The sequence below is a fragment of the Mus musculus genome, chromosome 17 (genome assembly GCF_000001635.26).
Source record: "Mus musculus strain C57BL/6J chromosome 17, GRCm38.p6 C57BL/6J".
NCBI lineage: Eukaryota > Metazoa > Chordata > Mammalia > Rodentia > Muridae > Mus > Mus musculus.
This window is the reverse complement of record NC_000083.6, coordinates 25,039,954-25,057,356: the sequence shown is the minus strand read 5'-3', so window position 1 is coordinate 25,057,356 and position 17,403 is coordinate 25,039,954. Positions and strand designations below refer to the sequence as shown.

At 48.4% G+C, this 17,403-nt stretch overlaps 1 protein-coding gene across 7 annotated transcripts in view; it reads right to left on the bottom strand.

Moving 5' to 3' along the window:
- Nucleotides 1–17,403, bottom strand: part of Ift140 (intraflagellar transport 140) — an 83,417-nt gene that overhangs the window by 42,143 nt on the left and 23,871 nt on the right. For all 7 annotated transcript variants that reach the window (XM_006523403.4, NM_134126.3, XM_006523404.4 and 4 more), the window contains exons 13-18: nucleotides 12,181–12,308; nucleotides 11,735–11,852; nucleotides 8,827–8,957; nucleotides 6,915–7,083; nucleotides 5,454–5,585; nucleotides 1,600–1,799 (exon numbers count right to left, since the gene is read on the bottom strand). In XM_006523403.4, coding sequence (XP_006523466.1) covers nucleotides 1,600–1,799; nucleotides 5,454–5,585; nucleotides 6,915–7,083; nucleotides 8,827–8,957; nucleotides 11,735–11,852; nucleotides 12,181–12,308 — 878 coding nt within the window. The remainder of the gene's footprint in view (nucleotides 1–1,599; nucleotides 1,800–5,453; nucleotides 5,586–6,914; nucleotides 7,084–8,826; nucleotides 8,958–11,734; nucleotides 11,853–12,180; nucleotides 12,309–17,403) is intronic.

Genomic DNA, 17,403 nt, shown 5'->3' with positions numbered 1-17,403 from the left:
TAAAAATGGTCCTCAGAACCCAGGGCTGCCGGGCCACATCTGTGACGGAGCTCCTGGTGTACCCTTGCTAGGTGGGCCCTTGGGACACAGCACTGCTTGATCGTGACCACCAGGAGGCAGGAATCACTGCTGGCATATGCAGCAAGAGGAAGATGAAGGCCTGTGACATCCCCTCTCTGGCTCCCTCTCCTAGTAAATGCCAAACTTTGTTACTTTCAGCCTTCTAGTGACTCATGTTGACCAGCTTAAATTCTGAAGCCCGTCCTAGGCCAAGGTTTTGTCTTCAGACAGAATAAACAGTGAAACAGTTTGGTGCCTTAAACACACAGAGACACTGATAATGACATATGAGCGTTTACAGATTGGCCATATGCACGCAACATACTCAGCACACTTAGAAACTAGGAGGCTCATGTCCACGGTATAGCACACAGATTTAGCCACACCATCTTCCCACTCGTCTCTTCCTCTAAGACATTTTTATTTCTAGTTATACACTAATACTATGCATGTGCCTGAATACATTAGTATTGTGTATGCATCTATATGAAGTACATTAAAGGATTAAAAGTGGCCATGCAGGTGCTTCAGGTTGTGACCATGTCCACAGTAAAGGAAAGTGATGCAGGGAAGGGTGGCCTTATTGGTCACTTCCTGGCTACATGGTCTACATGGCCAGTGTGTGAAAAAATCCTCCCAACTATAACAAACAGTGGCAGTAAACGGCTCTGACTGTCCTGAGACTCACGATGTACACCAGGCTGAACTCAGACTCACAGAGATCCTCCTGCCTCTGCCTCCTGAGCGCTGGGATTAAAGGCCTGCATGACTTTGCCTGCCAACCTTTCCTTTCTCATAGTATAACTCTCCCATATTTTATTTTATTCTTTTAAATGAAAATCTGTCAAATACTTGTGCTAAGATTTTTCTGAATTGTCTCAGGAGGGGAGAAAGTACTTGCAGACGGCCTGTACTGATTTGTGTTTTAAGACACGGTCTTACTCTGCATCACAGACTGGCCTGGAACTCACTATGCAGTCCAGGCTGGATTCAAACTTACAGCAATCTTTCTACGTCAGCCTTCTAAGTGCTGGGTTGTAAGAACAAGCCAGCACATCTAGGTCATTGTCACTGCTGTCATACATGTAACCACATTTCATTGACAGAGTTCTCTTTACTAATACACAGTGTGCTAGGTATGTCCCATGTCCTTGGGTCTGATGGGCATTTCACTGAGTAGAAAAACAGTTAAACATTGTAATATGATCATAGAAAGGTTATCATCTTAAAATGAAATTGACAAAGAAGACATAGAAGGGTCTGGAAAGATGGCTTTGTGATTGAGAGCACTGTTGTTCTAGCGGAAGGCCTGTACCCACAAGATGGCTCACCATTATCAGTGACTGCAGCTCTTGGGCATCAGATGCCCTCTGACTTAGGCACTAGGCACACATGTGGTGCATATACATATGCAAGTAAAATACTTATACATATAAAATAAATCTAAAAAAGCTTTTTGAAAAAGAAGGCATTAAAAAGGCTGAAGGCTCTAGGGAGGATGCACAAAACCTTTGACACTCGAGTGAGGGACCTCCTTACCTCTTGATGAGTTTGATAGACTTGAAAGCTTCATCCATGTCTCCAATGGTGACAAAGAAGCTAAAGTTGAGCATGGCATCCCGAGTAGACTTGTCACAGTCCTCCAGCCCCACAAAGTCTCGTAGGGGCCTCTTGGCTACCATCTGAGGGATGTGGTAGTACCCAGAATCCACCCTGTCTTCTTTGTCTGCTTCTCCAGGCTGGAAGACAAAGACCCCATATGCTTGTTAAACAGTATGCAAAGCTAATGACTGCACTCAGTCTTACCTCCCAACATTCTAACAACTATTGGGAAATCTATGTGCAGGGATGCATATATATATGTATATATGCATAGGCCAAATGGTTCCCACAGGGGCCTGAGAAACCTTTACAGTCACTGAAACGATCAGAGCTTTGAGCCCTCGATTTCAGGTGAACAAGGGCTGTCCAGGTATAAGCTTGTTTGTCAGCCTCTAATTTAGTAATATCAGAGTCTCACATTAAAAATAACTCTCTTTCGATCTCCATCTCCTAGAGTTTCACTCACCATAGAGACCTTTACCAGTTTAAGTGACGTAAGCAAGGTCAGACACATGCATCTCTTAAAGTAAAGAAGAGCAGCCTGTCTTTGTTGAACCTGAGGAGTCCACTGCCCCGCCACGGCTCGCCTTCTGCTCTCAGCCTCTGTATTGGTGCTGCTCTCCAGCGCTGGCACTTCCTTGTTCCTCAGACCACTTGTTATGTATATACACTCTAGCACATATTTGTCACGTGACTATCCAAGTGGTGGCCTCCTCAGCTCAGATGTCATGAACATTTACCCTCACTCCCCCTTCTGAGCCCACCTGGCAGGCCTAGTGAGAAGGCCCCAGGGGGAACCAACATTTGACCCGGACTCTGAAAATCTGGTGGAATTTATCATGCCTTGTTGTAGCTGGAAAACCCTTCTAGATATAGCATGAGCATAAGTAAAGGTTCTGTTGATGACAGTTTGAGTTACACACACACACACACACACACACACACACACACAAATACCAACTAGGTGACAGAAGAGTTTGGCTAATTGTGCATCATGCTGGATGCTGTCCTTCACACTGGTAACAGCATCATCCCTGGTGTGGCTCTAATGAGAGCCGAGTTTACTGTGTGAGCACCCTGGGGAGCCTTGGAATCCCTTGCTTATGCACCAAGCTTCTTATTTTAGCTCCTTGTTACTGATCTGTGAGGAACTGTTTTCTATGGCCACACTGCTCACATCTGAACTTGTCTCATCTTGGGAGCTAACCAGGGCTTGGATCTTATGGTATTTGGATGAGAGGCAGAGACTGTTTACCCTATGTCACAGTAGATCGGAACAACCTGCCAGTCACATGATGAGGGTGCTTGGAACTAAGAATACTGGACTGTCCCATAGCATTGTGGGATTTGTGGGCACTGACAACCTGTAGGAAAGGAGACTGAAGAACGGAGGGTCGGCAAAGAGAGAAAGAGCAGCATTTACAGAAACACATATCTTCAGGCTGATCCTTGGCAACACTCTGCAGGGTAAACTAATGATACTATCTTTACTACAGACATAGGTGGATCAAGCACTTCTGCATCTGGAGGTCATATGCAATGGCTCCACAGGCCATAGGTACACACACCAGATGGGCTAAGAACCGATGGGCTCTTGTCAAACTTCACTAAGTCACATGGCTCCGGGACCAAACCAAAAGCCCTCACCTAGGGAAATTTCCTACCTGGTGAGCAGGGTTGGCACACACAACACAATGAGAAGAAAGACATCTCAGGGACATGACAAAACCAAGGTGACAAGCCACGCCTGGGGCTTCATACTTACGACTGCACCATAGACACCTCTTCTGTGGAATAACAACTATGAATGCAGGCACAGAGAGGGAGCAGAGAAAAAAGAAAGCATGCATAAATGTGTGGATGAAACAGAAATGCAGAATGTGAAATTAACTTAGAAAATTCAACAGAAAGCACTCAAAAGAGCTTTCAAAACTCTGTTTTCAGGTCACAGGGAAATTAAATCAAAGAACACAAAACGAGAATGAAAAAATGGCAGGAAAGTGTCAGTATAGTGGAAGAATTCTATTTTAAATTAAGCAATTAGGGATACCTGCAATGATGGGGAGAAAGGACTCCTAGAACAACACAGAACTACACATGAACACCTCCTCAGTTCTCACAGGCATCCCTCCAATTTTAAGTCGCATGGAAGTGTAACATACAATCTGCTCAGACACCAACTTCTGGTGGCGGTCAGATACTGCTGCATATGCTAACTTGGAAAACCGGAACCGACTGTCTTGGACTCATCTTTATTTAAAACGTGTGAATCACTATATATGCACGTTTGCAGATCTTAAAACTAGAGGCTGATCAGTAAATGGTCACGAGTCGAGGGGCAGCAACCACCTCCACACCATTCTCTACACCAGTTCCTTTAAAGTGACTTGCAGCTCTGGGAAGAGCCGAGTGCTGCTTGTACCTTTGTGACTGCCTAGCAGTCCACACCATAGTTTCACTAGCTTAGGGGAGGGGACTGCATAGGTCTGGGTTTTTACTCTGTCTCCTTGGGAGCCAATCCTCCTACTTACTTTTGGCTACAAAAGTAACAAAACGCTCAGCCAGACACAGTTGGAAACATCTGAAGTCCTAGCAATCTCAGCATTCCAGAGGCTGAGGCAGGACTGCTGTGAGTTCAAGGCCACCCTAGCTCACATAGATAAAACTTTATGAGGAAGGGGGGTGGGAGGAGAGGAGGGGAGGGGAGGTTAGAGATGTGGCTAAGCAGTTCACAGTATGCACTGCTCTCGCAGAGAATTGCAGTTCAGTTCCCATCACCCGGGGGACTCACCACCGCCTGTACCGCCTCTGGCCTCCAGGCACCTGCACTCCTCATGTGCACACACTCACATGTAGACACATATACATACAGTTAAGTCATTTATAACAAGATAGAAAGGTTCATTTCAGACAGTGAGAACAGCGCAGGGAGCATTTTAAAGACTGTTGTTAACATCGCCACATGGGGAAACCCAGAAACATCTCTGTAAAGGCCGACAGGATGGGTCCCCTCCCACCAACTTTTCAGGTATGCCAATGCAAGAGAAGTGACATGGATAATATGCACATATTTTTCAGAATGTACATCAGTTCAGGGGATCAAAGCCCAACAGAAGCTTGTAGACCAGTGTGGAGCTCACCGATAGCTCCGGCCCCCCGCAACTTGATGTTGACCCCACAGGCACTAGGCTCCTATGTGAAAAAAGTCCCTCAGGTTGTGGGGTGTAGCTCAGTGTGTTTGAGAGCTTGAGTTTGACCCTCAGCACTGAAATATGGCAGGAAAGAGAAAGAAGCAGCAGCTGCCTCCTGCAGTCACCTCTCAGGTGGCACTGGAGGCCAGACTGAAGACCTAGCAGTTGGTAAAAATGGCCTCGGTCCATGCAATGTGTCAGTTTAGAACCATAGTCCAAATGGACCTCTGGCTCGTAGAATGTGTGCTAGTGTCTGCTAACCCTACCCCTTCAAAAACGTATAAACACGTGCATGGGCCTCATTTCCATCTAGGTACAGAAACCTGAGTAGTGACAGCAGCGGCCACACCTGAGCACCTCTGGGCTAAGATCAGGGAGATTTGAATCATCTGTAATTTTAAATTCCTCAAGAAGAATATAGGGATATTTATTCTAAAAAAATCCAGCTAGAATACAAGGAAATGACAAAGGCTTAAAGTTTGCCTTTAGAAGGAAAGCCAAGAGGGAAGGGCCAGTCACACTTCAAGTGTGCTACAGACACATGAAAGAACCCACCAGGGAGGGGTGAGGACAGAATAGCGCAGGCCCAGGCATTCCCACCTTTTTTGTGAAGTAATAGTGAGGCACTTCCATGCCCAGAAGGCTCTGGTAGGTTGAAGGCCGGGGGAAGCTGTCATGGAGCAGAAAGCCATGCTCTTCAGAAGCAAAGAAGGAGAGAATCAACACTTCTTCCTGGAAGACACAGGGCAGGGCCACTCTGGTTTAAACGCCGCAACAGAATTTCCCATTTTCTTCTCAAGTCCTTCTCAGGGTGTGCAGTCTGGCGGTGTTTCCTTCATCCCGGGGATTCAGAAACCACTCTGGTCTATTTTACCACGCTGGCATTTGAGGATCACGGACAGGATTTGCTCCTGATCTTCTCAGGGCACTGACTGATTTTAGATGGTCTCAGGGCAGACTCCCCATGCTGAGGAGAAGGCCTCCATCAGAAAAGTGAGTCCTTAAACAACAGGGTGAGCTTCCCTGTGGTGACTTACTTGGGAGTTCTGCATGCAAACTTCTCTGAGAGGAAGGTAGGTTATAGAGGCACACAGACTGCTGTACTTTTTAGGCACAGCTGACATCTTGTAAAACATAAGCAAACACAGAAGTGGATGATCACAGTCATCTACTGGATGGGTCACACGGCCCCCAATGGAGGAGCTAGTGAAAGTAGCCAAGGATCTAAAGGGATCTGCAACCCTATAGGTGGAACAACATTATGAACTAACCAGTACCCCGGAGCTCTTGACTCTAGCTGCATATATATCAAAAGATGGCCTAGTCGGCCATCACTGCAAAGAGAGGCCCATTGGACTTGCAAACTTTATATGCCCCAGTACAGGGGAACGCCAGGGTCAAAAAGGGGGAGTGGGTGGGTAGGGGAGTGGAGGAGAGGGTATGGGGGACCTTTGGGATAGCATTGAAAATGTAAACGAGGAAAATACCTAATAAAAAAAAAACATAAGCCTCGCAAAGTATCAGAGTCCCAGTCCCTCAGAGTGTGCTGTTCAGAACCAAGAGCACATCGACATGGAGGTCGAAGCCTACGGGACGGTGGGCGCTGGGGAGGGCGGAGACAGTGGCGGAGGCCAGGTTGATGAGCAGTGACTGAGCTGTATCTGAGATGGCTCAGTGGGTAAGAGCACTGATTGCTCTTCTGAAGGTCCTGAGTTCAATTCCCAGCAGTCATATGATGGCTCACAACCACCGTAATGAGATCTGATGCCCTCTTCTGGTGTGTCTGAAGACAGCTTCAGTGTACTTATGTATAATAATAAAGAAAGAAATCTTTTTTTAAAAAAAAAAGAAAATCTAGAAATCAATATTTGGAGGACAAAAAAAGTGGCTCAGGGTAGGACTGCAAGGCAAGGGTTTATGGAAATGACCTTGGTGGCACAATGATCTTATTCATGAATGAATTTTCCCAATAACTATCCCATAAGCTATGCCAGGAAGATACTATCTGGCAAATGGTGACCATATATGTCTAAACAGGTAACATAGCAAAGCAGTAGGTACCTTGTGGCATGTGCCCTCCTCTACACGGGGCTGCTTGTCTACAGCCTGTGGCTGGGCTCCAGGGGCCTCCTGCAAGGCCTCGCACACAAAGAGCCTGGGCTCACTCTGATCCCAGAAATGGTTCACCGGCGTGTAACCTGCTAGGCTCTTGTCCATAAAGGAACGGGTCCTGAAACAGAAGGAAAACCCAGCCCCAACTCAGAGAAGAGCACTTCTACCACTGTTGCCGCCCACACCCGCTGCTGTCAGTCAACGCCAGCAGTATGGCCTCCGAAGCCTCTCTGGGCCACTTACTACCACACATTCTATCGGAACACATCCTTGCAGACTTTGAGAAACGGGGAGAAAGGGTTCCTGAAGACTAGCTTAGGGGGATCCAAGGAGCTCAATGAACCAGGTGGCAAAGACTGGCGAGCTCAACAGGAAATGAGCATGGTGGCACACGCCATTAGTCTCAGCCATCTGGGAGATGAAGACAGGATAATCACATGCAAAAGGCAGAATTCTGAGGAAAGTAGAATGGAGGGAGGTAGTCATGCCACCCTGGCCACCCTGAGAGGAGCGCAGCAAACCCAGGTTGTGTGTGATGGCAGTGCTGGGGCTCAGTGGCTCTTGTAACCGGTTATACAGGACCCACTCCTACAAGAAACACAGATCTCTCACAGATGCCACCGCCAGCAGCACTGGAGGTGTGCCCACAGGCCACGCACAGAATTTAGGATGTGTCATACCAAGGGCCTATAAGCTGTGCCCTTTGCACTATGAGGAGTCTGGCCAGAGAGCTGAACAGGCAGAGGATATTGCCTGTTCTTGAAAGAGAACTCATGAAAATCAGGCAGAGTGGAGAATCAGAAGACATTTCATCAGATAAGGAGGGCAGGGGGATAAAGAAAAGGTCAGTCTCAGATTCGTAGCTCTGGACTGGACTGGGGCTCTGTCAGTCTGAGGGGCACCCACATTCTGAAGCAGTAGACCAGTGGCTCACTTGGTAGGAAAGAAAAGAAAGAATTGTTGAGGTAAGGCATCAGCAGAGATGAGAGGAAGACCGATCGGATGAAAGGAGGCTCCAGAGAAGGGCGGGCAGGACTCAGGGAGAGAAAGGAAGAATTCAGGGTATGCCATGCAGGAAGATCTGAACCAGGAAGGAGAGGGACCTGCCAGAGCTATTGAAGTCCGACTAGGGCTGGGGTGTAACTCAGGGCCAGGGCTCTTGCATAGCACACACCACGCTCTGAGAGGCATCCTCAGCATCAGTCCATCAAACAACACAAACAGCAACAGCAGCATAACAGTACAGAAAAACAAGCTAGGAAAGCAGCCCCACGCGTGCCCACCCCTCAGCTCCCCGTGAGCTCCGTGAGCGCCAAGGCAAGCCTGGGGGCTCCCATGTCATCTGTGTTCTGCACTGACTAAACTGCAGGCACACCTCGCACCTGACCCAAGCCACAAAGAATTAAATACAGATGGGAGCCAAGTCCTGTGTTTCAAGTCCCAAGAACACACTTTCTGTAGCAGAAACTGCATTTACATGCTACATCAACCCCCCCTCCAAAAAAAAAAAAAAGACATTTCTTATTTTCTCCAGAAACACATTCTCTACAAAGGCAAGCGCCTCTTTTCCTGTCAGAGTTGCTGGTAGGGTTGAGGCCACTCTGCTCTGAGACATTTCTGGAGATGTTTGGGGGAGAGCAACTCTATATTTCATGAGATTCTACCAAGCCAGTCCCATAGTCTCAACTCTGGAACAGAGGCCATGAGCTTAAATCTGCTTCAGCGGCTCACACCTTGGTTTTACCATTTTGTTTTCCTACTTAGTAACTTCTGGGAGACTCTGAAATTCAAAATATAGCTTAGTAAGTTGGACAGTAGGCACATGCTGTTCTCACCAAAATCCTCCCAACTATAATCTTACTCATTAGTCGGCGGCTCGTTAAAGGGCAGAGTCTGTATCTGTCCAATCTGTCCAGTTGTGAAGTTGAAGACGTTCACTGTGTCCATTTCAACATCATAGATGTAGATTTTGGAATCAGGACTGTTGTTGACCTAAGAAAGAGAAGACATAATGGCACAGGAGTGGTGGCTGCCTTACAAAGTGTGCCCATGGGACTGACACTGCACGCACCTGAGCCACCTTGCTTCCAGTAAATGGCACACCCTCCAGAACAATAACTTAATTCTTTACTATGTAAGCCCACTGAAATGGCTTCTTAGTTACTACTTTGGAATTTTAGAAAACTTACAACAAAGTCTAAAAAGTTGTGAGCTACTCTCAGTTTTGACTGGAGATTTAAAACAAGAAAGGAAAAAGAGAGTGCCACTGTGTAGCATTGGATGACTTGGACCTGACTGGTCTTGACTCACAGAGATCTGCTTGCCCCTGCCTCCTGAGTGCCAGAATTTAAGGCATATGCCACCATGCTCAGCCTGGAGGTAAAGTAACCAAGGGACTCAAAAGGAATTTGGATTTATGGCAAAAGTATCATTTCTACAACTGAGTACAAGTGAAACAAACTTGACAAAGATGCGGATGATGATTGCTCCCATTTGGCAGCTGACGCAAGTCCTGAGCACAGAGAGCCTGGCGGCTCCTGCCGTACGGACTGCTGCTCACAGTGGTGAGCAGTATCTAAGGTGCTGCTTCCATTCTAAATTCACAGGAGCACCATTCAGGAGAGCAAGCTGTGGGAGTTACTGGGTGAGGATCAGTGGAGAAAATGTGTCCGCCCAAACCAACTCAGACACGTGCTGCAATGTAAATGAGCCCTGTAACGTGGCATGGGGGAGAGAAGCCAGACTCACAAGGCCACACAGTTTATGACATGTCCAGAACAAGAAAACCCAGAGGCAGTGAGCAGGCTTGAGGGTGACAGGAGCGAAGATTCTTAGAAGCAGCCGGAGTGGCAGCTGTACTATACTGCAAATGTGCCAAGTGCCACCGGATCCCTCACTTAAAGCGTTGACTTTATGTTGCACGGGCTCTTGTCTCAAGTGTTTAGGGACCCTATTTTAAGATAAAGAAATGTCAGCATCCCCAAGGGCGCACGGAGCCTGTAACTGCTCTAGTAATGCTGTGTAGAGGAAGAAGGAGGTGGAGACACACTGGCCCAAGTCCCAGGAGGCAGCACAGGCAGTGACAAGGGCCCAGCTGAGGGTTCTTTTTTTTTTTTTTTACCATGCCCTACTTTAGTCTTTTTTTTTTTTTTAAAGATGTATTTATTTATTATATGTAAGTACACTGTAGCTGTCTTTAGACACTCCAGAAGAGGGAGTCAGATCTCGTTACAGATGGTTGTGAGCCACCATGTGGTTGCTGGGATTTGAACTCCGGACCTTCGGAAGAGCAGTCGGGTGCTCTTACCCACTGAGCCATCTCACCAGCCCCCAGCTGAGGGTTCTTTTATGCTATCTCTGAAAACTGCATGGACCTTGCGCCTCATCAGAGTGCTTGGGAAGTGGCCAGGGAAGTGAGAGAAAACAACTGGATCTTGGGTTCAGGTTCAGCTGCTCTAGGTTGTCTGGGCTCAACTGCTGCAGAGCTGTCCAGGGGATTCTGTCTGCCCTTACTGAGTGACTGACTACACATATGTCTATGTATGTCTGTGCAGCACATGTATGTCTGGTGCCCACAGAGGTCAGAAGAGGCTGTCAGATCCCCTGGCGTTTGAGTTAAGGATGATTGTGAACCAGTAGGTGGGTGCTGGAACAGAACCCAGGTCCTCTGCAACAAGTGGTCCTAACCTTTGAGTCATGGCTCCAGCCTCTGCACACAGGGTTTCTATGGGTCATGGATATTCTCTTATCACTGTCCCAGCTTCCCCTGCCCAGGTCTGGAGGACTCTCCACTATGGGTCTCACACTGCCGCCACTTTGTGTCCTTACTTTCTTTTGTATTACTTTATCAACTTCCACTTGTCCTCCCTGTTCCAGCCAAGCTGCCGTTAGGGTCAGGGTCAGTGGGACACCAAAGTACAAGTGACAATGACATTTTTGCTGTTGTCTTAGCATGCCTACCACTCCCTCCTCCATTCTCCTCCTCCTTTTTCTTCTTCTTCTTTTGTTTTTGGAGACAGGGTTTCATTTTTTTCTTTTTCTTTTTGGTTTTTCAAGACAGGGGTTTCTCTGTTTAGCCCTGGTTGTCCTGGAACTCACTCTGTAGACCAGGCTAGCCTCGAACTCAGAAACCTCTGCCTCCCAAGTGCTGGGATTAACGCTACCACTGCCCGGTGAGTGGTCTTGTCTTGTGATGTTGGCTAGGTGATGAAGAAGACAAGCAAGAAAAGGACAAAGAGCTCTCTAAAGAAGATACGGCTGATTCCGAAGAAAACCAAGAAGGGCAGGAAATATGGAAAGTGTGTGCAGGTGAGCACATACGAACAGAGTATGGATCAGGGGTGGTGGTGCACACCTTTAATCCCAGCACTCAGGAGGCAAGGGCAGGCAGATCTCCAAGTTTGAGGCCGGCTTGGTCTACAAAGTGAGTTCCAGTACAGCCAGGGCTACACAGACAAACCTTGTCTTGAATCAACAACAATCCTCCCTGTCTTCCACCCCTCACACCCCAAACACACACACAAAAGAACAGACTGTGTGTGTGTCCCAAGATGGAAGCAGGCAGGAGAGAGCTGATATAAGGCAGAAACTGAGGAAGGATCTGAAGCAAGGAGGGGCTAGAGAGAAGGTTAGACATAAAGACCTAAAAGACTTGAGGAGACAGAATAAACAGCTATGTCTGTCAGGTCCTGCCAGGGCCCAGAGGCACAGCCCGTATCCTCGGAGGTCCTTCATATGGATCAGAAGGCCGGCAGGGATGTTGGCCTTACCTTGCTAAGGAGGATGCTGATCTTGTTCCCATTTGCATTGCATCTCAGAGAAGTGATGCTCCCCACATCAGGGACCAGCTGGGCCAGGTTCTTGCAGCTGCAGTGCACTTTTGCTTCCCTGTGTGAGGACAGGAGGAGGAAGAATGACATCAGCGTCCTCTTGGCACCTTCCTGCTGGTCACAGAAATGAGCTTCTCTGACTGCTGAGACCCTGGACTGTAGAGTGTTCTGTTCAGCTCACCTCTTCTCACCTGTGTACTTAACCCCCTAGTCCAGGGAAAAGGAGGTTCATCTTAGAACCAATAAAAGGTCTCTTCTAATTTACAAAAAAAAAAAAAAGGTGTCATGTGAGATAAGACATTGTTCCAATTTCCTGTCTACTAAATTGCCCCATAACTTAAAAAATGAAACAGCATTTAATACTTGAGTGTGGAAGGAAACTGTACCTTCTGGAAAGATCAAAACTTTTAAAATGAGCTAAATCTGTCCCTGCAACCAGGAAAGTCCCACAGACGTCCAGGAAGCAGGGGCTCCCCTCGGTCTCAGAGAATAGCAGAAGTTGTTTGACAGTCCCCTGGGGAAAGAAGAACAAGTTAGCCATGCTCGTCTGTGGTGCAGTGCCCCCTTTCTCTCCGGAACAACATTCACGCGAACAGTAGTGATTGCTGAGGGGCTGGCATGCATTAGACCAGGGCTGGATCCATAGGAAGACAGGTCTCCCTTCTGCACAGTCTCGGTGACATAGGCCTCGGGGCAAGGATCAAAGATGCACAGGTCCCTCAGCTAAGAAGTGCTCTGTGGTCACACACACATGGCGGACTGTAGCAAGGTACACAGATGGCGACCTCCGTCCCTGTGAGTTGGTCTAGGTGGGCAATGATATTCTTCATGTGGCTGATGTTAGGTGCATGGCCTTCTGGGTAGTGAGATGGGAGAGTACCTCTGCCAGGATGGTTGTCACATCCTGGACATATGCCACTCGTGGAAGACAATCCACACTTATAACACAGTCATATGTCCTGTATTTTACATCTCAATAAAATGCCTAAGGAATTAATGTCTCTTCTAGGGGCTTAAAAATGAGGTGAACCAGGAAGAAGCCAGCTATCGGAGAGCCCAGAAAAGGAGAGAACACGCACTGAGCAGTTAAATGACTCTGTATCTGGATCTTTGAGTCTGGTAGTCAGCAATGAGCGGTGGAGCGTTGTACTGAGGGTGGGCAGATGGAGCAGAAGCAGTATGGGTACATTACTGCAGGGAAGAAGGCAGTCTCCAGGTCAAGCTTACCTATACCTGTTCTGTTTCCACAGCTTCCACTTCTCAGCTACCACACACACTTAGCCGGGACTCAGGATGTGGGAGGAGCCTACTTCTCTCTCCCCCTCACTGTCAGAAGCGGCCCTCCAGCCTTTCCTGATTAAACCTCCCAGGCTTTTCCCATCCTCCACCAACTCCCTGACATTCTCACTACACAACCACACAAGTTCTATTCTTTTTATTACATAATATTTTTAGTGATTATTTGGGAATTTCACATCACGCACCCCAATCACGCTCACTTCCCATTCTCCCCAGCTCTGCCACCCCCAACCCTTGTGACCTCCTACCATTCCCTGAAAAAAAAAAACGAGAAGGGCCAAACAGTGGGGATGCACACCTTTAATCCTAGCACTCAGTAGGCAGAGGCAGAAGAATGTCTGTGAGTTTGAGGCTAGCCTGATCTACAGATTGAGTTTCAGGACGGCCAGGATACACAGAGAAACCCTTGTCTCAAAAAAAACCCCCAAAAGCCGGGCGTGGTGGCGCATGCCTTTAATCCCAGCACTCGGGAGGCAGAGGCAGGCGGATTTCTGAGTTCAAGGCCAGCCTGGTCTACAAAGTGAGTTCCAGGACAGCCAGGGCTATACAGAGAAACCCTGTCTCGAAAAACCAAAACAAAAAACCAACCAAACAAAAAACAAAACAAAACAAAACAAAAAAACAAAAAAACCCAAAAGGAGAGAAAACAAAACCGAGTCCAATTTGTGTTGCCCATACACTGGAGCATGGTCAAACTCCCAGTGGCCAGCCCCTTAAAGAAACTGAGTCCCTCCCCACCTGGACCTGTTAGAAGCTGTCAGTGTGGAGAGCTACACTTCAGCATCTTTAGCACAGTAGTTTTAAGAGTTCTCTTCGATGGCTTTCTGTCTAGGCTGTTACTTTTTTGGGTCGGGGGTTGGGCGTTGTCACAGAAGCCTTCCATGTCTCCTTCTCAACTGTGAGTCTGCAGCTATCACCACCACCGCAAAGGCAGCTTCCATGTCTCCTTCTCAACTGTGAGTCTGCAGCTATCACCACCACCGCAAAGGCAGCTTCCATGTCTCCTTCTCAACTGTGAGTCTGCAGCTATCACCACCACCGCAAAGGCAGCTTCCATGTCTCCTTCTCAACTGTGAGTCTGCAGCTATCACCACCACCGCAAAGGCAGCTTCCATGTCTCCTTCTCAACTGTGAGTCTGCAGCTATCACCACCACCGCAAAGGCAGCTTCCATGTCTCCTTCTCAACTGTGAGTCTGCAGCTATCACCACCACCGCAAAGGCAGCTTCCATGTCTCCTTCTCAACTGTGAGTCTGCAGCTATCACCACCACCGCAAAGGCAGCTTCCATGTCTCCTTCTCAACTGTGAGTCTGCAGCTATCACCACCACCGCAAAGGCAGCTTCCATGTCTCCTTCTCAACTGTGAGTCTGCAGCTATCACCACCACCGCAAAGGCAGCTTCCATGTCTCCTTCTCAACTGTGAGTCTGCAGCTATCACCACCACCGCAAAGGCAGCTTCCATGTCTCCTTCTCAACTGTGAGTCTGCAGCTATCACCACCACCGCAAAGGCAGCTTCCATGTCTCCTTCTCAACTGTGAGTCTGCAGCTATCACCACCACCGCAAAGGCAGCTTCCATGTCTCCTTCTCAACTGTGAGTCTGCAGCTATCACCACCACCGCAAAGGCAGCTTCCATGTCTCCTTTTCAACTGTGAGTCTGCAGCTATCACCACCACCGCAAAAGCAGCTTCCATGTCTCCTTCTCAACTGTGAGTCTGCAGGCATCACCACCACCGCAAAAGCAGCTTCTTTGCCCTCCACAGCCAGCGGGAGCACAGATCGCGGCCTTTGGCATCAGCACACGCCATGGACCTCAGATGGTCTCAGTGGCAGCACAGACCCTGACTTTCAACTGTCCTGTGGTGGCAACGTGAGCCACTGTCCTGTGGTGGCAACGTGAGCCACAGATATTAACAGGACCACAGATATCCACCTGAACCTTGGCTTCACCATGGTCCCGGGTAGCGGATCAGTGATACCAGTGTGGCCTCCAGGGGAAGCAAAGACCGTAGGGATCTTTCCAGGAGTCCAATGCAGAAAGTGAACCATTTTTCATCTCAGACATCCTGCCATTGCTCAGAACCAGGGCGACTGTGCAGCTGGGCAGCATGCTCAGGCTAAATCTGCTAAGCTCCAGGCTGTTGCACACCACCCTGTGGGCCCCACTCGGCAAGAACCATGATCCTCTGTCTACCGCAGCCCCTTCTCAGCCTGGTCACCATGACCACATCTCCAGTTCTTCGGCCTCTCTCCACCACAACACTCCCTGCTGTTCCTCCATCCTTCCCACCTCTCCATCACATATTCCTTTGTTAAACTGGTATTGGAAACTGCAGTATGTCAAACGGGATTTTTTTTCCCCTCCAAACAGTTTTACATTCAAATATTCATTGCAATGAGTTGTTGGTCTAGTTCAAAGTTTCTGGGGCACCCTAAATACTGGACTAGTGTCCCAACTTGTCTCAGCTATCCTGCTGCTGCCCAGAGTCAGGGTGATGTTGCAGCTAGGCAGGACATCTGGAAACAGGCTCTGTGTGCGCTCCTGGCTGCTGTGTACCTCCCTGTCCCAGATGTCTGCCATTCTGAGACTTGCTGGGTTCAACCTTTGTGCTCAGAGCCTATGGGCAGCACAGCTCCTGTCCCCACTCTCCATCTACCAGCAGGGCAAGCAGCACAAGCTACAGTCACTGTGACCCCATGTTTTGGGACCAAGGGCCAGCCCTATGCAGTAATGATATGTTTCTTAGGGAGCTCCAGGCTGTTGCAAACCACCCTGTCCTCAGGGCCTGCAGCTGGGCACAACTGTTTTGTGCCCAGATTTCAGGCAATGCTGTTGCTCTGTGCCTTCTGTCTTCTCACAGGGCAAGCAGTACAGGAAGCAGCTTTGGCAGCTCCATGCTAGGGGCCGACCAGTGAGCCCAAGGCTGGTCCTCGTCAGTCATGCCCTACTTCTCTGGGAGCTCTAGGCCTCCATACACCTGTCATCTGTGTTTGCAGTTCCAGGCTCATCTGGCATGACTTTTGTGCTTGCAGCCTGCTGGCTGAGACTGGACAGGGGAGGGTACAGATTCCCCACTCTTTTCCTCTTGTGACTATGTCCCGCCATCTTTTTAACTTCGTGAATCCATTTTTTAAAAGCATCTTCCCATAAGACTTGCCTCTTCCCTCTTTAGTGGCTTCGGAGATACCTCAGGCCCTGCAGACTCCTTTCCTGCCACTGTGCCGCCCTTTGAAGCCTCCACGGGTCTCAGACTCCACTAAGCTCCATAGTGGGCACCACCACCAGGTTTGTTTTTCTTGAGAAGCTATATTCTAATGAAAATCAACAGAGCCACAAGAGGCAAGCCAAAATCTACCCTACTCCTGCTGACACCAACATCAGCACAGCAAGCTCCTGCCTCATTCCATTCTACCCAGGGCTCTGGCTTCAGCCCTGACCATATACAACACATACTGTAACCTTCCCTAAAGGTAATGGTGCAGAAAATGGAAAGGAAGTATCTGAAGTCACCTCATTGCCGAGCCGGATAATAAGAGCCACACATGTCTGCCTCCTGAGGAGAGAGAAGGGTCTACAAGGACATGCCAGATGTTCGCTGGGAATGTGAGAGAGACCACTAGCATTTCCTCCTGGTCACAACCAGCACACATGATGTCTATGACATTAAAATGGCAGACAAGCTGGTGGTGTGGCTTAGTGTACAGTGTATACATGAGGATTGGGTTGTATCCAAACACTGCACCCAAAACAAAAACCAAAGAAAGGGGTCCGGAGAGGACCCAACTCCATGACAGTTGCTGGTCCTATAGGCAGGCTCCTTAGGTCTGTTTCCAATTCTTGCATAGCCAAAACCTGCAAGTCCTTTCACTGCTCTGGTACAGCCTTCCCGTAATCTGTCATGAAGAACAGTCCCCCTCTTGTAGGTTTTGATTTTTAATAAGGGTTTTTAAATGTTTTAATCTCCCTTTTAGCCTAACGCCTACCAGAGGTAGAGGAAAGGAAAGGTTATTAGGATATGGGGGAAGTAGACCTGCTTAGAAATAGTTCTCTGGAGCAAATCCAATCTGCCTTGTCAGGGAATCAGCAGTTTAGTTTGCATGAATCAACAGCAGCTTGATACAGGAGAAGCCTCGAGGCTCTGCTGTATGTTATTTGGAAGTAGTGGTAGTAGCTGGGGGAGATTTCAATCTCCAATTGTCAGGATACCAGCAGTCCAGTTCAGTAGTCTCAGGATAGCAAATAGGAATCAGCAGTGGTGGCACGGCCCAGCAGAAACAGCCAGGCCTCCACCCAATCGGCACGAGTCAG